General features: G+C 30.2%; 1 protein-coding gene across 1 annotated transcript in view; it reads right to left on the bottom strand.

Annotated features, from left to right (window-relative positions):
* Positions 1-21,988, bottom strand: part of LOTGIDRAFT_233600 (hypothetical protein) — a gene marked incomplete at its 3' end in the record, with an annotated part of 30,926 nt that overhangs the window by 8,584 nt on the left and 354 nt on the right. The window contains exons 2-39 of the mRNA XM_009060227.1: positions 21,231-21,293; positions 20,799-20,942; positions 20,450-20,547; positions 20,196-20,243; positions 19,759-19,881; positions 19,524-19,579; positions 19,174-19,332; positions 18,181-18,913; positions 17,428-17,541; positions 16,009-16,131; positions 15,202-15,271; positions 14,703-14,792; positions 13,642-13,830; positions 12,959-13,093; positions 12,206-12,349; positions 11,678-11,722; positions 11,108-11,299; positions 10,144-10,272; positions 9,658-9,778; positions 9,202-9,347; positions 8,472-8,609; positions 8,083-8,144; positions 7,755-7,854; positions 7,074-7,233; positions 6,525-6,582; positions 6,274-6,331; positions 5,755-5,844; positions 5,401-5,463; positions 4,749-4,810; positions 4,352-4,481; positions 3,891-3,973; positions 3,054-3,173; positions 2,565-2,687; positions 1,989-2,164; positions 1,453-1,538; positions 802-945; positions 343-432; positions 125-186 (exon numbers count right to left, since the gene is read on the bottom strand). Of these exons, the coding sequence (XP_009058475.1) occupies positions 125-186; positions 343-432; positions 802-945; positions 1,453-1,538; positions 1,989-2,164; positions 2,565-2,687; positions 3,054-3,173; positions 3,891-3,973; positions 4,352-4,481; positions 4,749-4,810; positions 5,401-5,463; positions 5,755-5,844; positions 6,274-6,331; positions 6,525-6,582; positions 7,074-7,233; positions 7,755-7,854; positions 8,083-8,144; positions 8,472-8,609; positions 9,202-9,347; positions 9,658-9,778; positions 10,144-10,272; positions 11,108-11,299; positions 11,678-11,722; positions 12,206-12,349; positions 12,959-13,093; positions 13,642-13,830; positions 14,703-14,792; positions 15,202-15,271; positions 16,009-16,131; positions 17,428-17,541; positions 18,181-18,913; positions 19,174-19,332; positions 19,524-19,579; positions 19,759-19,881; positions 20,196-20,243; positions 20,450-20,547; positions 20,799-20,942; positions 21,231-21,269 (4,703 nt within the window). The 5' untranslated portion in view covers positions 21,270-21,293. The remainder of the gene's footprint in view (positions 1-124; positions 187-342; positions 433-801; positions 946-1,452; positions 1,539-1,988; positions 2,165-2,564; positions 2,688-3,053; positions 3,174-3,890; positions 3,974-4,351; positions 4,482-4,748; positions 4,811-5,400; positions 5,464-5,754; positions 5,845-6,273; positions 6,332-6,524; positions 6,583-7,073; positions 7,234-7,754; positions 7,855-8,082; positions 8,145-8,471; positions 8,610-9,201; positions 9,348-9,657; positions 9,779-10,143; positions 10,273-11,107; positions 11,300-11,677; positions 11,723-12,205; positions 12,350-12,958; positions 13,094-13,641; positions 13,831-14,702; positions 14,793-15,201; positions 15,272-16,008; positions 16,132-17,427; positions 17,542-18,180; positions 18,914-19,173; positions 19,333-19,523; positions 19,580-19,758; positions 19,882-20,195; positions 20,244-20,449; positions 20,548-20,798; positions 20,943-21,230; positions 21,294-21,988) is intronic.

Raw genomic sequence — 21,988 nt, 5'->3', positions numbered from 1 at the left:
TCAAATTTCAATTCTTGCTCTATGTTGAGATCTCTTGACTCACTCCAAGAACAAACCAGGGTAACACATACATTATACATGCTTGGATGTGTAGTTATGATACGTTTATGAAAATAATATTTACCTTGGTTGTAATAGACTAGTCATTACAATACATTCTAATTGTTCTATCAATCCTTCACATTGCTGTAGAAGAAAATACATCAAACATCAAAATATTTTGGAAGCCTACAGAGTTCATACCCAAGTTCATTCGAAGAGTATTGCATTTGAATGCATTTGAATGCACAATCAATGCTATATAGAAAGATGTTGGCATACAAAAATACTTGGCTTACTCACCTCATTCCAATATATACAGGAGCATAAAGTTGGAATGTCAGTCACTTTGGTAAAGGAATCTGGATAGGACGTTAGTTTTGGAAATAAATTCTGGAAATTGAAGTAAGAGAAATGCAATATAAATGTCAAACCCAACATAAATATATAATAAAATAGAATCAAATTTTCTAGAACAGTAACAGTAATATGTCTTATTGTTATTTACAGTTGTAGTTGTAAAGCATGGTCTAAAAAATAAAAATAATTTTCAAAACTGCTTAATGAGTCTTATTTTGGTACTGATGAAGATTCTGTAATTTTTAGATCCATTTTTTTTTGCTTAATAGAATGGAAGTTGCATATAAGTTGTTTTGCGTTTTGCTTTATTTACACTGTTCACAGCGTTCAAAGTGTTAAAGAAATTAAAAAATGTCATCTTATGAAGATAGAGAAAAATTAAGATAGAAAAAGATTAAGTACCTGTATTTGGTCATTATCACAAACATGTTGATGTGGTAATCTCCATAGTATTTCTTTACTAATATCAATATCATAATTACTAGTAGTATCATATAGTTTAATATCATATACATATCTTCCTGTTACTTCATGTTTACAACATACCTACAATACAGTTTACATTATACCTACAACATTGTTAACATTATACCTACAATATTATTTACATTCAACCCACAATATTGTTAACATTACACTTACAATATTAACACTATACCAACAACATTGTTAACATTATACCTACAATATTGTTAACATAATACCTACAACATAGTTTACATTATATTTACAACATTGTTTACATTATACCTACAACATTGTTAACATTATATAATACTAACAAAAACACCATATATATTCAAAGTGTGAACAATCTATAAGCTCCCAAAAAAGATCCCTTATTTTTTTTCTGGCATATGTGGAATGCATTCTGAACTCAAGCGCTCCCAATGTAACCGTCAAGGCTTGAGGTCATTTACAATGTAATTAACTTGAATCTCAATGGAGTAAACATAAAAATTTCAACACTAAAAGTACATTGAAGTATTCAAATATTTTCAACCTACAAGATCACCAGACAACTATTTTGATAGACATTAAATTAAAACAAACCTGTGCTACCATTGGTTTATATTCTTTAGTTATATATCGTGATAAATCCCAGAGTAAATTACCTGATTCTTCAATCCATTCTTTACCTGTTTCAAAATAGAACTAATTTCAATAAGAGCAACCTTTTATTTTTTTATAATGTATACAGTGTCACTCTTGGTAACCATGGAAACTAAATTATCTTAGGTATCCATATGAATTCCGTATTGCTTAGCATACTAAATATTTTTCCCCAATTCAGTCCACCTTGCCACACCCAAAATAGAAAGCCAATTCATTACATTTCAGTCAATATCGAAATTTACCCTTAAATTAATTACTTCAGAATGAATAGTAAGCTTAGCTACATATAAAGATATCATCATCTCTCCTTCAGGAACGCCTCAAGATAATTTGGGCTTTTGATTGGGGGCTTTGAATTATGTTTTTTTCCAATATGGCTGTCATTATTCAAGTACTTTAATAATATTATCAAAGACATTCATTTAAGTTTATTTTACGTCTGCAAATCAGACAACTTAAGGAAAAAGACATACCTGAAGGTTTGATATCAGCTAACTGACATTCTATAGCTTGATGTGGTAATGTACGATATTTTCGTGGTAAATATTTTAATTCAGTAAATTCAACAGAGTCAGGATCACCATAATCTACATAGAATACTTTTACTCTTTTCTCATCTTCTATTTCTACAACTTTACTTCTATACCATCTACATATAAATAACAAATTATTATTAATTAAACATAAAAAGTTGTTCTGTAGCTTAACCTATTAGCAGAAAGTGCATTTGGTATATGTCAATTGGGATAATTCACAACTGTTAACATTCTTTAGCCACAAGGTGACACTTGTGTGCTGCCTATAGTGCCATACAGAAAATGGTATCATGTTTGTATGGAATGCATTATTTTATACTTGTACTATTCAGCATTAGACAGACTAAAAAAAATGGGTGACGTCAAGAATGTTCATACTCAAATTATTCTTTTGAGCATAACTCTTGCTAAGAATCGCTCTTTCTTACTGTACTCAAATGACTGTCTAATTTTGAAACATAATGAAATCAATAGTATAAGATTTAGAGAGAGAGAACTCTATATAAGAAGTACCTGTGTTCCTGATCATCATGGTATGGTGCTAGACAATAATCACCTACAGAAGGTAATTCTACTAGACTAGTAATTTCATCACTTAATATCTTCTCTTTTATCTTATCTTGTATATCTTCTAGTCTAAAATAATCAGAAGCAATAATCACTCCTTAGACTTTGTCAAACAGTGGATAAAATTTCAATGAGCCGGTTAGATAATCCTAGAAATCTACATGTATTGGAAAACATCATCAACCAATTCTAGTAATGTATGTTTCTGGTCAACAGAAAGCTATGCTGTGCGATAAACTCAAGGTCTATAAAATGTATATATCGTTCAGTCTCTCTTGCATTTTGGTTTATTTTATTACTCTAACATATTAGTGAACACTGCTTTAACCCTGTGCCTTATATTGAATAGTAACTTGTTACCTTTCAACCACCAATTCATGTATTGTGGCTATTTTAACAGTGTGTATAATATTTCAAATCAAGACCAACACTTACTCTTGATTGAGGTTGATTTTTTGTACATGAAAACGTCCTGGATGATCAACAGCAGTAACATAAACATCATGATATTCTAATGCTTCAGGTAGTATTTCACTTTCATTCTCTTCTTCTTGTCTATAAATATACATCATAACTGTATCCAATTACTACTACAAAGGTTATTAAATGTCTTTCAAAAGTTGACAAAGAACATAAACTCCTAAAAATGGTAATATTTCCTCTTGACACTTAAACTGACAGTACCTCCAGTAACTCAACGAACAGAGAAAGCTAATTAACATTGTCAAATGAAAAAGACTCACTCCATTATGTAAATCTTTAAAGATGGGTTCCCTTATTTTCATTTATGATGAAAATGCTAATACTTAGAATGTAGAGGTGTTCTAATGACTTGGAAAAATACTAGTTTATGTCACATGTCCATAATTAATTCATAATTAGCTAAATTAGAAGAGAATTACCAGCAGAATTCCAATGAGTGACCGATCAAGAAAGGTCAAAGAGTCTTTTTTGGTTTATCCAGACTGGACATTTATAATTGGTTAAAACTCTTAAAAACATAATGATATGATTAAGAATACATTCATTAGATACACCAATTAATCAAATATTTTCCTTAATTTGACATAAAAACACAAGGAAAACTATCTTTAATATGATACACTGAGATGTTACAAAAAGAGGTTGAATCCATAGAAATTTTCTATGACATGTTGCTATCTGAGTATTGGGTGAGAATGTGGCACAGAATTTGAGACTGATGGGATGAAGTAAATTTAATGAATGTATGTTGATGAATCTGTAATCAAATTATGTAATAACAACACTTACTGTTCAATACATAAATAAGATTTAATAACAGTATCATCAATAGGTATTTTACCACTGAATAATTCTATCAAATCTCGTACATGCTACAATATATCATCATAATATTTTAACAACTTTTAAATATCTTTTTAACACACAGATTGTCACAGAGAACAAGTAACTCCTGGCAATGGCATTTGTATAAAAAAAAATTTGCCAGATTCTGACAATAGCAAGGTTGACATTAACATGTATAGAAAGCAACAGAATTCGTAAACATGCTTGAACGATTCACATAGGTCTGGTTTATTAAAAGGATTTCAAGTTATCCATGAATATAATGCAATCCTGGTTTGCATGGTGTAAAATCTTCTTTTATTCTACCCCAAACCTTGAAAACATTTAGCCCACGATAAAGATATGCACTCTGATCAGCTGGGAAAGTGAATATTTTGACTTTTAATAAAGAGTAAATATTATACCTCAGGATTATCTGTTGCTAGTTTATTTTTGATCAATTCTGATCTAATATTCATCTTATTAATAGTAGATCTTATATTTTCTAAATATTCTCTCTGAGCTAGAGGATCAACCCAAATAGTATTTCCTAGACTGAATAAAGTTTTAATTGTTAGTTAAGAAAAACTCAGCCAAAAATCTTACATTTTTTAAAGAAAATTCACAAAACCTGTGCTAGCTGAATACAATTCATTACTATAGTGTAATAATTGATTATTTTAGTTAGACACAATAGAGACGTTCTATTTCCAATAATGAAATTTACTTTTTAGATATTGGATAACAGAAACCATAATACCAATCAGGAAATCCAAATTTTAAGAGGACTGAGTTGCTTAAAATTATCAGTGAAAATCTCACCTTAAGACAATTCTACCATCTATTATGATGTTGTTTATTAAATCAAACAGACAACTGTTAGCCTGTAATATAAACACAATCAGTTATATGTTAATATTCATTTTAATTATCCAACAAATATATTTTTGGTGTATACTGTAATCACCTTGACAGTCCGTCGGTCCGTTCACATTTGGCTCATGCTCACTCTAAAGGCTACAATTCTTTACAGATTCTTTTGATTTTTATTTTGTGGGTTAATGTCATTTAGAAGATGATTCCTATCGATTTTCGTGATGATCTGATAATTTTTCATCGAAATATCCTGTCCGTCTTAACGTTTTCACTGTATTAGCTATATAGTGCAACTTTTGCTCACTCTTCAGACAACAATTCTTTATGGGTTCTTTTGATTTTTATATGCCCACATGTAGTATGGAAGTATATTGTCATCTTTTCACAATTGGCTCATGCCCACTGTACAGGCTACAAACAATGATTTGAACTTGCAATCAAAGCTGCTGTCACCTGGCTTCGAAACGCCATCTTCAACTAATGTGTATAAATTGTTTTTATCAATATTATATTTTACTGTTAGACTATGACATAAAATATGCAATGCAAATCCAAATCAGTAAATACTGCTGATAAATACTTTATGATAAAAAACTACCTTCGGTGTCCATTCAGAATCATTATCTATTGGTTTTACTCTACATAAATATACTTCTACAGCCTACAAATCAAAATATATATAGAAATAGTTATAACTGGTCATTTAATACAAGTTTGTGAAAAAAGCTAATAATTAGAAGAACTGTGGCTAATGCTATCAGTTAAGTTCCACAAATTTATTACAATAATTTCATGAAAACAATTGCTTTTAACTTTACATTTACATGTTATTGGTGAATGGGTAGCAATTATCTTATTGTCTATTTGGTTCTATGTAACTTATTTCTTCCTCGCAAATTTGTGTCTAAAAAATAGATATTTAGCAATGGCTTGTGTGAGGAGAAACTCTTACTTGAGGTGGATATACTTTTAAAAGTGGTGGTAAAAATAATAACTGACTGCATAAAACATCTTTCTGTGTTCCATAATCAATATATTGTACCTACAATTATATATACAACATAATTAATAATTATATAATTATCAACATAATCAATATATTGTACCTACAATTATATATACAACATAATTAATATATTGTACCTATAATTATATATACAACATAATAAATATAAAAATATTTTCTTCATAGGGATATGACATTCTTTTAATAAATACTTTTATAAGTTTATTTTGCTGAACAGTAGCCATCATTTAATGGTTCATGAGTAAAACAGGTGAAAAGTCGGCTTGAGTTTTTGCAGAAATCACGTGTTTGAATAGATTCAGGGTCAAATTGTCTGAAGAAAAACGTCAAATTTCAACTATTTATTCTCGACAAAAAGATCTAGTTGTCATAAAAACCCAACTTTGTAAAAAACAATGAAATTTGAAATACTAGAATTTGGATACAACTTATTCAACTACATACCACAGCTTTTTCAGAAGTAGATTCTGCTTTAGAATAGTATATTTTCAATATCTTCACTCTACAATATAATACAATTATAATATTTATCAATATGTTCAGTATAACAGTGTCAGTTAGTGATTTCAACATCATTCTTATAGCAACACAGACTTTTCTATATTGTAGATGAAGTAGAAACTATATTTTATTCTGAAAAGGGACTATATATTTTGTGTTATAGGTATCTATGAGTTTCTAAATACTATATTTACCTGTGATATTGATTATTACTATCATTTATAGCACATATATCACCTACTTTAGACATCCCTACAAAACCAATTAGATTTTTATAATTCAAAATACATAGTGAGGTTCAAATGAAGATAAACAGAAGCTCATATTGTCCATGCAATTGCAACTTTTGAGTTGCTTTACAGAAAAAAAATTATCAAATTAATTATACCAATGTTAAGGTTGATGTTTCTGTAGTGTTGTTAAGTTTTTTTTTAATGAATTTAGTATTTTTGAAGATTGTGATGGAAATCATCAATAAACCTCTTTAATGTACAAAGACAATAATCCTCAAATTCCATCAAAATGAATTCTCTTTGAGCAGTTTCATAACTTCTGATCTGCTTAAAGGACAAGCTAACACACAAATAAATAAGTTTGATCAAGATGTAATACAAGGTTATATTTATAGATTTAATACAAATGAACCATACCAATCCTCCTTTGATGAATAAATCTGATTTAAATGCCAAAATACAAAACAATTTTCAGTAATAGAATTAAAATGAAAGGGTACAATAACTTACGATGTATTTTATGAGAATGACTTTTATAATGAGTATCCATCTGAGTAAATAGTTGAAGATAGTCTGCTGTTAAATCTAGAATATCTGTAGTATGTGGTAGTCTGACCTCTAATAATCTAGCATAGTAGTGACTAGCATCTATAATACTTAATATCTTCATCTAAAAATTACAATTACAGTGTCATGTTGTATCAAGATTATCTGAAGATATTTTGACCAACGAAAAGTTTCTGCTATTGAGATGCAAATTCAAAAGGTCATAAAAAATCCACGATCTTTTAGAAAAAATCTGGTCAATTGGACTTTCTCAGCAACAATAATGTGTCCAATTAGTCCACAAGAAAGTGGAAAAAATTGGCCTTGGAAATGGCACAATGGGACTATGGATAAAATGTGATGGGTATGAGTGCAGGCTATTTCTTTACCTTTCAGAGTTTTTATACGCCCACACATTAATGTGTGGGCGTATATAGTCGTGGTCCCTGTCTGTCTGTCCACAATTGTTTGTGGACACGATAGGGAGCTGGTTTCTTGATGGATTTTGACGAAACTTGGTGTGAGTGTTTGTAATCACCTAAGGATGAACCCTATTGAAAATCAGACGAATCGAAAAATATTTCCTATGAGGGCATATAACGATGGCATTGCTATTTTATTTCAACGAATAGAATTAATTATTACCTTAGTTTCACCACAAATAGGTAAATTAGGATTATTTTTATCATCTGAATTATCAGTTTCTGGTATTATCTGATGTCTGTAGGTACAGCGAAGATGATTGCTAAAAATGAAGAATAATATCAAACCGATATCTTGTTATAAAACATGTCTTTAGCATATTTTTCAAGTCTTAGTAACAAAGCCAACAAAAGGTATTTCCTCTGCCTAAGAAGTAAACCTTGTCTTTGATAATTGAGCTTTTGAAAAAAAAAGATGAAATCCTGCAGACTAGCTATGTGTCTAATACACAACTATTTTTTACTTACAGAAGAAAATATAAAGAACTAACCTACATTTACCAAAAGCTTTAACATAAGGACATAAGGCGATATTCTCATCATCATCTCTACCCTATAATAATAATTATTTTCTTTATTGTTAATGGATTACAAAAGAATTTTTTAGATTGTTCGTGAATTTATTTTCACCAATTTGGTTTCCCTTTGCAGGTCTGTAAATCCTTCAATTCTAAAAAAGGCCATAAACAGGTTGTTTCTTGTTTTAAATAGAGACCATTTGCAATAGTGACATCATATTGGAATTAAAGATATGATACCACTTATGTCAGACCTGGGGTCACAGCTAACTAGATTAAAGCAGGAAATGATGATCAAAACTGGAGTTTATTTATTGCTCGGTGAACGTCATCATATAGTAATTGATGAGAACAATACTTACAGCTTGCAGACCAGCTACAAGATGTTTAAATTCTGGAGGAATAACAGCACCTGATCTCTGTAGGAAACTACTCAATGTTCTAGCTGATTGTAATGAGTTTTCTGTAGCCAATATATCTGATACTGGTGTTATCGAAGGCTTAAAATTTAAATCAAGGATTTATGTGCCAGTTTTTCTCACACGTCCGTAATTAATTCATAATTAGCTAAATTAGAAAAGAATTACCAGCAGAATTCCAATGATTGACAGATCAAGAAAGGTCAAAGAGTCTTTTTTTTGTTATCCAGACTGAACATACATGGACATATATGATTGGTTAAAACTCTTAATTATATGCAACAAGAACAAAATTAGATGAACAAGAATACATGATAATTCATAAGAAACACCAATTCATGAAATAGTTTGTTTAATTTGACACTAAAACCCATCTTTAAATTAGATCAAAGATGCAATCATTTAATTTTTCAACTTTAACATATTTTTAGCTTCCTGTATAAATTTTGTCCTTCTCTTAGAGGGAAAAAAGCCTAGACAACTATAATACAATTGCCACTCATGGAAATAGAAATATTTCTTTTCTGGAGCAATTGCACACAAACCTGAAGTTGATATTTCATTCTCAACAATGTTACTTTTAACTACCTGTAAAGTTGTGTTTTTTCCAGCTGACAAAGACACATAGACTTTTGGTCTTAAATCTCAAATGTGTAATAATTAATGGACTCACTTTTATTTTTTCAGGAAGATTTCTATAATAGTTAAAGAGACAAGATAATCTAACACCAAATTTAGTTTTTGAAGGAGGTTGATCATAATGTATAACATGTGTAGCATCTGTTATTGATAAATTAGCTATACATTCATCTGTACACACTATTAATATAAAAAATATAAATATTGTAGAAATTTGATCTATTGTGCACCTGTTTGAGCTCATATAGATTGTTATAACTGTGCCATGTGCAATGAGGGAAAATTTTTTTTTCAATTTCCATCTGTAAATGGATCTTTGAAGTGCATAACTTGTTGCAAACAGGGCCTCAGTTTATTGTATAAAATTACTGACAAAGGGAAACTATGTTTCACCATCCGAGGGAAGTACCTTGATTTCAGGCGTTTAACAACTAAATACACAAGCAATTGTGCTAATTGGCCAAAAAAAGATAAAAGATGTAAGATTTACCCATGATAACAGAATTAGAAGATGGCTTTGAATCTCTCCAGGTACGAGAAGCTTCGTTTAGTTGTGCTAGTGTCATGTTATTATGTGCTATAATACCATACATACTACGACTCATTAACAACTATATATAAAATACAAAACATTTTTACTTAATATTTACACTCTAGATCAGACTATACCAGCATGTGTACTTACTGATGTTTATAAAGTTCAGGTTTGATCAAATAATTAAAAGCATTCCATTGGAAATTCAATTTTGGTATCTTGAATTTTTTCTGATAGACCTAATATAAATTTTTAACCAAAGTCAAGCTACATTTCAATATTTGCTACAAATCAGATTTAACAGCTCTTCAAAATCTTATTTGATACATGTTTTTGAAATTTTTAACTGAATCTGAATGAATAACAAATTCATTTTTTGGGATATCAATGAAAGGTCCATTGTAATCAAATATAACAATATAATAATAGAATCAAGCCAACCTGACGTATAGACTCAACATCTTCTATTTCAGAGGCAAATATCATAATCTTATGTCCCTTTTTATCAATATTTTCTAGTAGGTGAGATAATACACTACTTCTCTGTCTTGAAGCACACATGTGAACTACCTGAATAATGATAAATATTTATTAAGTGCTGAATCGGACGACTTATGTCACCAAAATGTCAATACAAATGTTCCAAGTAAAGAAAGAATAGTATTAACTTTTTTCTAAAAGATTGTCAACTTCGGTTCCAGCTATTCCTATCTACCAGCTGGTCATCAGCATTTATCCTTTTAAATTACCTGTATCCTCTGCAGCTGGGCTGACTGGAATGATTAGGAAAGATGACTTCTGAAGGTCAGCAACTGAGGTTGGAATATGATTGGAAGACTAAAATCATCTTACATTAAGTTTTCGCGAATAAGAATATGGTGGTTGACCCTATATGCCATATTTGGTCATTTTGACTTGTTGGTACCATTCCCAAAGCTCGTAAAACGCAGATTTTGTGATCAAAACCTCGTAATCTTAGCTTGATTGTAAATAACTCAAAAACAACTAATTAAATAACACGTATATAAACAGTCAGATTTAAAACCTTGTAAAATATATTATTATACGAGGTTTAATGTTCCTTTTTCTGTGGATGAAAACGAAAAACCTTGTATACTATACTATTATACGAGTTATTGGTTGAATGGGCCGGAGTACTCAAATTGTTATACGAGGTTTATATTTTCAAAGAATGAAAACCATGTATAGCGGTAAAAAAAATAATAAAAAAGATTTCAACAAAATACGCGTACAAATAGTTTTTTCAGTTTTTACTTAAAAAGTAATTTCGTGTAATATATCGTTAAACGATGAGGTTTCAAGTGGTCGCCCACCATATTGGAAATCAGATTTTTGGAGTGTCATTTTTGTTGCTAAGATAATAGATCATCAAACTAAACGTTACCTGTTTGACTTTACCATACACAGCACCTTCAGTTCTAGATAATATCATTATTAATGGGGCTTGAAAATATGTCTTGGTAAATGCTTCAACGTATGGTGTCCATTGACTTGAAAACAACACTATCTGCCTTGGTACATTTAAATCCTGTATTTCCCTTAATGCTAGAGCATACTGCTTCATAAAGGAATTCATCTGAATAGAAAGATAATCCAGTCTATGACAATAATCCAATATATCAACATTAGAAATAAAGACATGTTTAAGACAAACACATTTTTTATACCCTGAGAAGTTAATGCTGGCAAGATATATATTTGATCAAAATATAATATGGCGATACAACATACAAGTAACTAATAGTTTAGTGTGGCTATGTAACAATACTTAACGATACTATGTATACCAAATAAATGTATATACATAACTTGTTTGTTTTGTAGTATCTTCTTTCTTTTAGCGCAATATGCATTGTATTTGGCAAGATTGGCAGAACCTAGCACTAGTGTAAATTATGGTGTAATCCACTAAAAACAGTCAACTCTACATTAGTTTAAATTAATAAATACTCACTTGTTCTGTAAATTGTTCTGTTAGTATTTCACCATCATCTATAACCTAAAATAACAAATGAGACTTAGAGAGTGTGCAAAAAGAACCAATATTGTAAGTCTTAGTGCTGACACTTTTAGGTCAGAATTGTGCGTTTTATATAAATGGTATATTCTATTATACACTAATATGTAGAATTCCTTGAAGGGTGGCTTTGATTCTCCCAAATGTACAGGCCTAGGATGGAATAAATACTTTATTGAGACAATGGAATAGTCTGGATTGACTAGTAATTTTCTGTTCCAGATGCCATGTTCATGGTTTCAAAAATACAGAGTAGAAAACTCATATACAAAAGATAACACATAATCACTTGTACAATTAGGAATTTTAGGTTGTAACATTGCAGTGAGGTAATGTTACGAAAGCACAGGCATAACCTCTAGTTAGGTCTATTACAACATCTTCCAAATAAGACATGAAACAATTTGAAGGAGTATTGTTTCCAATGAGTTTAATAATGTAGATATAGTAGTACCAGGTACTTACTAAATGACACAGTCTACTAAGATTAGTATAACCTCTATCTAACATTCTTAATAAACAATTTGGTGTTGCTACTAATATCTTACAACCTTCTAATAGAGCATACTGTAGAGAGAAAAATTCATATATAGAGTAATTATTACACGTCTAAATGAAAAAAAAAACATAGGAAGGAGTTTTATATCCTACTTTTCAGCACCTAGTTGGGCTATAAAAAACAGTAATTAAATAGGAATATTGTGCCAGGACAGTGGCTCTGGTCTACTCTTATACACCATAAAACATACTTTACATCCATTGAAATTTAGCCAAAATCTTTTTAAAATCCCACCATGTGAAATTTTGTCAAGGCAAGGAAAAGAGAGAGAACTGTTATTGATTTGACGTCACGTGATTAAAATGGTACATATTGATTGGTTTCTGGACATAGAACACTATGGAAATAAGTTTAATACCAATAATGGATATAAACCATGCTAATATAGCCTGTATTTTAGTATGAACAGCCTTACACACAATTACAATATTATCAGGAGATAGAACTTTCCACGCTCATTTCAACGGCACCAATAACTCATGTTTTTCAAAAAGTGGAGATAGAACATTATAGACCTGAGGTGACGAACAGTACTAACAGCAAAAATTAACAGATATGATACATCAGTACTTTCTAATAATATATTAATAAATTATTAATAAATGACATCATATTTCATCTGCGTTAAAAAGAAATTAAATAAACCAAGATTGACTCACTATTTGGCTATCTTCAGATCCCCCAGCATATAATACTAATAATTTATTATCTTTTCTACCACTAATAACCTCTCTACATTCTTCATATACATATTTAGCTTTCTTCCATGATGATACTAATATCAATACAATTGGCTATAAATATATAATATCTATGGTTAAATATCACGTTTTATCACATTATTATCATTCATTGATTCAGTCAAATACAAAATCATTCAAACTATCACATGAATACATATTTTTTTCGTCAAATAATAATATGTCCGAAAAATGGGTTGGAATCAACATATAAAAGTGCAGGCACATTGATTGGAGGTTTTTGTCAAGAGTTTTACCGACTAGCATGGACACACAAAGAGACGAAAATCTTCAGTCGGTCATTTCATCTCCATGTCTATAATCACGTGAGGAGCATGCAATTAAAACGGAAAATAAATCTGATTGGATGATGACGGTCTGTCTTCCAAACGATAAAACTATCGGAGACAATTATCAAACTTGTTTAATGTTACAAATCCTGTTGGGGACGCGATAATCTTGTTGTGGAAGCACAAGCACAAAAATTAGCGACAAAAACTCAACATTGAAGACTTTAAATGGACATACAATGTTTGAGGAACTGGGTAGGGCCAGTGTTGTCGTGCTTAGTTTAAACAAGATTAAGTAAGAAAGAAGCTTACCCCACCACCAGAAGGTAATGTTAAGTATAATGAAGCTTGGAATAGTTGTGTTAATATTGGTAGTAGATAGGCTAGTGTTTTACCAGTATGAGATGGTGAGACTCCTACCACACTTCTACCTTTTAAAATAGCTGGCCAGGAATACGCTTGTACTGTGAACATTGTAGCAAACTTTTTGTCTTCAATATACTGTCAATGAACAAAAAATTAACATTTTAATTAAATCAATCAAAGTCTCATTAGGATAATGATCTATGCAAACTTTTCAAAATTACTATTAAAAGTGAGATCACACTATGTTCTGATCATCTATACTTACACTGCCTATGGGATAATGCATATCAAGTAAAAGAGAGCAGAGAATTTGATTAGTTGAAGTATGAACATACTTTTCTTACGTCAAGAATAAGTAATCCACAAAAAATATTTATAGCAGTTTTTTTGTAGTTGTATGAAGATATTTGTGAACATGTATAAATAAGGGCTGCAACCATTCATCAATGAATCCATGAACCGCGATTCTTTCCTTCTTATCGATGCATTGTGTTGGATAAAAATAATCGTGATGTATCAGCACAATTAATTCTTAGCCACCTTTAATAACAAATGACACAGAAACCTTGTGTGTATAAGAAATTGTGTCACGTTTTCATTTTCCAAGTACGATTTTCACATCAAAATTTGTAAAAATTCATTTCTAACTATAAAAAATTAAGATTTTCTTTACTTCTAAATGTTCTCAAGTGCTTAATAGTGACAAAACTGTTAGTAAGTTTACAAATTTCTACTATTTTTCCCCCTTCCTTCTTTAATAAATGTATCGTGATAATTATTGCAACAAATCGTATCGTTGGATGTGTATAGTATAGTGTATCAAATCGCAACTTCAACAATCATTGCAGCCCTAGTATAAATGTTTCTATAAGCAAACTAGATCAGTCTGATTTTATTAGCATGGCAGAATAACTAATATGAACTACATTGTATGGCTAATCTACCTCCTTTTACAATCAAAATATCTATGAAATATCCTACTGTTTATTGCAGTATATTAGTTTTACCTGGTTTATCTGTGTAGAAAAAGGTAGATTCTCTAGATCAGTATAGGGTTGTATGTTTCCTACCCCATGTATTAATTCTGGTAAACTTTTCTACAATAAAACACAGATTAAAATATAGAATTAGGCCTGTCACCAAGTCAACCTACAAAATTAATAGACACACAACATGGTAGAAATGTCCTTGTGTAATACAAGTTTTTATCAAAATCAAAAAGCCAATGAAAAAGAAAAACAAGCAGTCAATACTCAAAGAGTAAAGTTTAAGGGAATTCCACTCTCTCTTCTTTCAAGTTCTTTTTCTTAAGTTTACACAGATATGTCACTATTTTTCAAACCAGGTTGCATATGAACATCAGTCCACCAAAACTACATTCAAAACATATATATCTGAAGAGACAATTTGCTCTGTCAGAGTGGTTATTACTGAGTCCATGTGCTATTGTAAGAAATTCCCCACTATAGATTTAACACAATACACTTGACAAGTCATATTACTTACTAATTTTTCCATACCAGGAGTACAATAGGTTTTCTGATAAAATTTGGTAGGTACTAATTTCTCTAGCAATCTGTAGATAATAAAAAACATTTTTGTAGTAACATAGTTTTATCATAATCTTATTATAAAAAACATAATTCTATAATCTGTGAAAAATTGCTATCATTAATTTGAAATTTGGAGAAGTTTAATGAGAATTGTGTGTAAAAATGGGGCTATGAAATATGAAGGAAAGAAGATACAAAAGGTCTATGTCATAGTAAAAGTTATCATGAAAAGTATTATGTTTGTATGACATTCATTGCTCTTAAGGTCTGGAGTAATATGGAGTAATACTGTAATATAATGGTCTATTTGCTATTATAAGTTTGTGTATGTGTAAGGTTCTATTGGGTACCTTGAGCTGGTAACTGAATAAGAACCAGTCTAATTAAAATACACCTAACTTCCATCCGTATTTTATTGGTTTTGTTTCGAATGTTTTATTAAATATTAGCTATGTACGTAACCACTACAGTAAGGTCTAACACTGTCCTTCTTGATTTTTCATTCTGTTATCAAGTCCGCTAGTCTAATACGCTTCAGAATGCACATTTTGTTCGCATCATATTATCCCTTCCCTGGAAAGGGCAGCAAAGTGATTGGTTAAAACAGAGGTCAAGCAAAGGTAACAGAATGAAAAGTCAAGACAGTGTTAGACCTTACTGTAGTGGTTACATACAAAGCTAATAGCTAATAAACATTCGAAACTAATAAAATATGAACGAAAGTTAGGCGTAATTTTAATTAGACTGAATAAGAACCTACCTTCTTCCATGTGCCTGACCAACAAATTTCCTCTTCACTTCATCAGGATCATATTCCTCATCATCAAATTCAATTTGGGTAGAACAGATAATACTAGCTTCATCACTTGATAACTCAGAAAATCTTCAAAATTATAATTCATCAATTCAGATTCTTTTCACATTTTTGATGGATCTTTCATGAATAGTTGGTTAACCTTAAAATCTAGGCTTATCTTGTCTTGGCTAAAAGATTTTGCTTAGTATGTGTAAAAAAAGTAGCTTCTAGTCAAAACTAGGATCATATTAATGTTGGCATCAAGGCAGAAACCCAAATTTAATATCTTTGTTTGTGCATGTCTTGGCACATAAGTAATTGGATACGACTAAAAAAATTCAAGCTGCAAAATTCTGATCCTAGGCACAACCTGGAATGTTTCGAATCATAATTGGGACCAATCATGTTTTCTATGGTAATCTATGTGGAATAAACAATATATCGTTCATGTAGAGCTTCAACAACTTCACTTTAATCTACTCTCGTGATTATTTTTGAAACTTCTACCAATGTGCAGGGTATTTAAAAGGGAAATTTTTTCATTTCTATTTAAAACATAATTCAGTATATATAATGCATAAGTAGACTTTCTTCAAAGTTTTTGTTAAAAGTTATTATTTTTTAAATTCTATACCAGTATTGTAAAATGTTAAAATTTCCCTTTTGATTGAGTTGAATGAATAAAAAACAATTTCTTTTTTTAAATTTAATCCCAAAAAGAAAATACATGACTTTCAAACATAAATTACAACAAAATCAAAAGGGAAACTTTAAAAATACATCCATAGAAACAAATATCAAGAAAATGAAAACTAATTAAATTTTTAAAAGAAAGTCTACATTAACAAATCCTAAATGCATGTAACGAAAATATAATACCATTTTCAAATATTAAGAAAAGACCAAATGTTGATTTCTAATATTAAATGTACAGGGCTTAAACTCAACAATGAATGAAAATATTAAATAAAGAGCCAAAATTCCCACTTAATCTTATTTTTTTTGTTTATAAATTTACAAAACAAGTTTTTAAAAAATCTTGAGAAAAAAAAAATCTATAGCATATTCAATGTCTAGGGCAAGAGTTATAGCTTTTGTTTCTTATCATCGACCAAATTTGACTATGATTTTCATTTCTGACCATAACATTTCAAGTTTCAGCAATACTAATTGAAAATTGAACTCTTAGGGCATTATATAATATAATATAGAAAACAAACAGCACCAGGCCCCCAATTTTGCATAATGTGAGCACATAAAAACTAATGTTTTAATTTTGTTTTCATAGCAATAATCATTCTGTTTGAAATTTGAAAACTTTACTGACATGAGTTTCACTGCTGTTGATCATACACCACTTTAAAATTATTACAAACTTAATACCTGATGGTTGGTGAATCTGAAGTATCTGATAATCGTTTAACTTGAGATTTCTTCAATATAGATCTTTGTTCACCTTTACTTGATGATAGGCTTGTATTTGGTGATATCTCATGCCTGAAACAAAATATCCTTTATTAAAATATTTACATATTCACGCTCCTTATATGCATTTTAAATCAAAATATGCATTGTGTAAATACATTTAAATATGATACCATTCTTATTTTGTATCTCTGTTGAAGACTTTTCTCTATATATCATATACCAATCTCTAATTATTTTACTACAAATTTATTCTTATATCTTTAAGCTCACAAATAAATGGAACCATTTTATAAAATGAATTTGCCCATAAAGAAACAGTAATGACTTGTGATAATATCAATATCCAATACTAACAATCAATAAAAGTAAAACTGAAAGTAGATTTCTAAGAAGGCCTATTGAAACTTGTATTTTAGGTCACAATGACCCAACACAAATTCTTTTATTAGTAACTTTTCTTTACAAAGTACCAAGCAAGTCATAACTAGCAAATGCCCATGAAAAACAACCAAATTAATAGATTCATAGAATTGCCTCATGACAATGAAGCATGTGAATTGTAAATGATATAACATCATATATAAATACCATATACCAGATGTGATATCAGAAATTTCTTTTATCCCTGATACCAAAAAGGTGTAAATATGCGACATTTTCAGATGAAATATTAAGGTAAAGAAAATATGAGCATTTCAGTAAAATTACCTTGGTGACTTTGGTACTGAAGTTGAAGATGACAAACTGATAGCAGATTCTGTATCAGAATCCATACAACCAGATACATTACTTGACTTAACTGATAAAGTAGCACTGTTTCCAGTGTTATTTTGAACAAACTTTGGTAATCTAGCTTTTTTAAAAGTGGGTGGAATGATGTCTTTTTTAACTTTAATTGTATCAATGTCAGCAGAATGAAGCAGAAGTACATTTTTATTGTTTTCCATTTCACTGACAACTGTGGGATGTTCTTTAAGATCTGCAGATTTTGATGTATCACTTAATTTCTGAGATCTTAAAAGTTTAGCTAGTTCTGAAAGACGGGTCATATTTGATGGAAGAGCTTTGGGGTCTGGAGGTTTTATTTGTAGTCTTTGTTTTAAAGCCTCACTATCTGATACAGTAGTTTTTGATTTGGCAGGTGGTGATGTCAATGAAGTGTCATCTCCAGAACTCACATCAGTCATAGTTTTTGAGTATTTATTGGACTGTTTTTCTCCCCGATGTTCAGCAAGAAATTTTTTGAAGAATTGCAGATCTTCTTCAGAGTTTAAGATTGTTTTTGCTTGTGGTGATTTGTGAGGAGAGTGTTTTTTCTCCTCTGTTTTACGAGTATTGTCTATTGTTTGGTAGATTTGATCAATTTCATATTCCATCTCATCTATATCAACTGGTTTCTTTCCCTGAATTCTTACTGGATACACACCATTTTTAAAATTATCTGAAAATATACATAATCATGCTAAATAGCACTTATATAGCACAAATATTACTCAAATAGAACATCAGACTGATTTTCTAAAATCAAATCATTTTTTTACCTCTTTTTCAACATAAGTTCGATCCATAGAAATTTCATCATAATTTTGGTAACAACATTATAATTTCATAATAAAATCATAATTTCAGAATACAATATTTAGACGATTTCTGAAAAATACAAAAAACGCATTAAAAATCAGTTCAAAATCTGGGTCGTACCTAATTTGTTTATTTGATCTTGAGTTAATGTAGCATATTCTTTCTTAACAAGATCATCATTTACACAAATTTTACCAGCTTGTGTTCGGAGATATAGTTGTACAAATCTTACACCTTCTTTATTAGTATACTTTATATCTACTTGTGGCTTGGTAGAATCTGTAATAAAATAATCATATCTTTTAATTTCAATTTCAATATGAGCATTTAGTCAATATTTAGACAAATAAGAGCAAAGCATTTGCTATCTGTTAAGTTTTCATTGAAAGTGAATTGTAGAATAACTTCCAAGCTTAAAGTAGTCTAACTGAATCTCACATAAAGAAATGTCAGAAAACAGATTAAAGTACCTTTGTTTAATTTCTTCATATAGGCAGTTGCTGCTTCATCCCATACTACACAAGGGCTGTAATAGAAATAGAAGATAGAAATAGAAATAGAGTTTTTCTTCTTCCTTATTGTCCCAGGCAATTAAATACAGTGTGTAAAGACAGGACAGTGTCATTAGCCTACTCTTTTTGGATCTCTGTCTTCTACGTGTATAGCACAATAAAAAGTTTTCAATCAAATGTATGGACTACTCACATCTTTTTTGCTTGTAATTCTAAATCTAAGCCAAGAGTTAAAGCCTGAATACCATATAATGAATATCTTGTAACTTGTACAGGCACTTCTATTGGTTGAAATTCAGCAGGAATCCTTCTTATACTGGAAAATCACAGAATACAGAATGATTTTAACAAAGATAATCAAAGAATGATTTATAAGCATAGGGTGAAAATTTTATTATGTGTCTTGCTTTTACAAAATCTTTATGACAATCAATAATCTTTTCACAGAAAATGACTCTGAAGGTCTATGACACTTGTGGTCTTGGTTGATTCAAAAGTAATTCTTACTGGCCTCAATGACTACACCAAAATAACAAAATAAGGTATGTGAATATCCTGAAAACTCAAAACAGAGTCACATCAGGCGTTCTTAAAGCATGAACATGTTCTGTCTGTATTCAAAATACTTACTTGCTTACTGGAATCTGTGCTTCTTCACCATAATCTATCAAATCCACACTGTAAATACAAAGAGTTTCTACTTTCTAGCTATTATTATAGCTTTACTGATAAAGAAAAGTAAACTACCAAATGATTTGATCCATAACAACGCAAACAACCCACACAAGTGGTCCTCCAGGCAAGAAAAAGTTGAATGTTATGGGCCACTGCCACAACCTGGAGTTGACTATCACAAATAATGTCAAGATAGTGTAGCTACATACTTGCACTGTCTGCCTCTACTAGTCTGAAGAACATTCTCAACTTTCACACGATGCCATTTTCTATCTTTTAATCTTAATCCAGCATAAACTTCCTGTCCCTAAAAACATATGAAATGGATTTTAATATTTTCTTGAAAATCAGGATAAAATGAATATGGAAACTGTCATTACATTAGTTGTTATAACAAAATGAAACAATAACATAATATAACTAAATTTCTCAAGACTAACTTCAAAGATTTAAATCACATTCTAAGCAGTTGTATAATACATGCTAATCTATAAAATTTCCTAATGACAATGATTTGTGATCATTATATTCCTATCCATCAAAAATATATAAACTCACAATTTTAGGCTGAAAGTTTTCATTAAAAAACATCTGATCATTATTACAATACTCATTCATTTCATCCATCACTTGATAAAACCTGCCATTAGCTTTCTGAACAGACGGACATTCTTTGCCTAGAAAGTCTCCTGGATTATTAACCTGAAATCGTCAAAATGTCCAAAATCAACAGCAATAAAACATTTTGCAGAAAATAAAGATTGTGTTTCCAGTTAAAAGCATCCTAATTAAAACAATTGAAATAATATCAAATTAATCCCAATGAATTCATTCATTTTCAATTATGTTCACCTTAACATTTATACACAAAAAATAAAGTTGCTTAGAGAATATTTTGAGTGATAAAACACAAAAAATAAAGAATATTTTGAGTGATAAAACAAATTGATGTTAAAAATTTTAAAAATATTGAACAGGAAGAATTATTACCTTAATAATTGTGATATCTAGGAGATTGCTGGAACTCATTTCTATTGCTTTGATATGGACTATCTAGAAAAAATATGTCACAAGCATAAACAAGTAATACAATGAGTTTTATTATTGCTAATTATTTATTATAGTGAAAACATATTTCCTGCTATTTTGTGTACCGGTATTTGTTCATTTTGAAGTTTGAGTCAGGTTGATAAATATCCCTGTAGCTTTGATGTCAAATGCTAGGCAAATATGCAGATGGTAGAACCGATACTATACTTTTTAGACAAGATTTATGGTCAAATTGTCATGCTTTGAAATCAATCAACAGCCCTGCTTCACACTTAACAACATATCCACAATAAAATCAATGTGAACAACTAGCTAAATGTTTATTTCTCCCAAATTTATGATCGTTTGGCGAGTAGTGAAAATAATGAATTTAATCCGCCATTTGCCTGAAGACCATCTGAGATTTGATTAGTTGTCATGATCTTTTACATTGCTATTTACAGTATATTATAATTTATATGTCAGAGTACATGTATGTGTGTGTGTGTGTCTTTTCAACTAAAATCATACTAATGACTAACTAATTTTCACATAATTCATAAGCTTATCTATTGCTCTGTGACTTTAGCCAGTGCTTCTGAATCTGGATGTATACGTCGCAGGGCCTGTTACAACATATTATATATATGCGATGGGGAGAGAGTACCGGTACTTAAAACTAAGACTCCTCTCAATACATCCCTCGATACACCCTAACG

Source organism: Lottia gigantea (genome assembly GCF_000327385.1).
Source record: "Lottia gigantea unplaced genomic scaffold LOTGIsca_41, whole genome shotgun sequence".
NCBI classification, from domain to species: Eukaryota; Metazoa; Mollusca; class Gastropoda; family Lottiidae; genus Lottia; species Lottia gigantea.
Note: the sequence above shows the minus strand (reverse complement) of the source record. Positions and strands in the feature narration are given on the sequence as shown.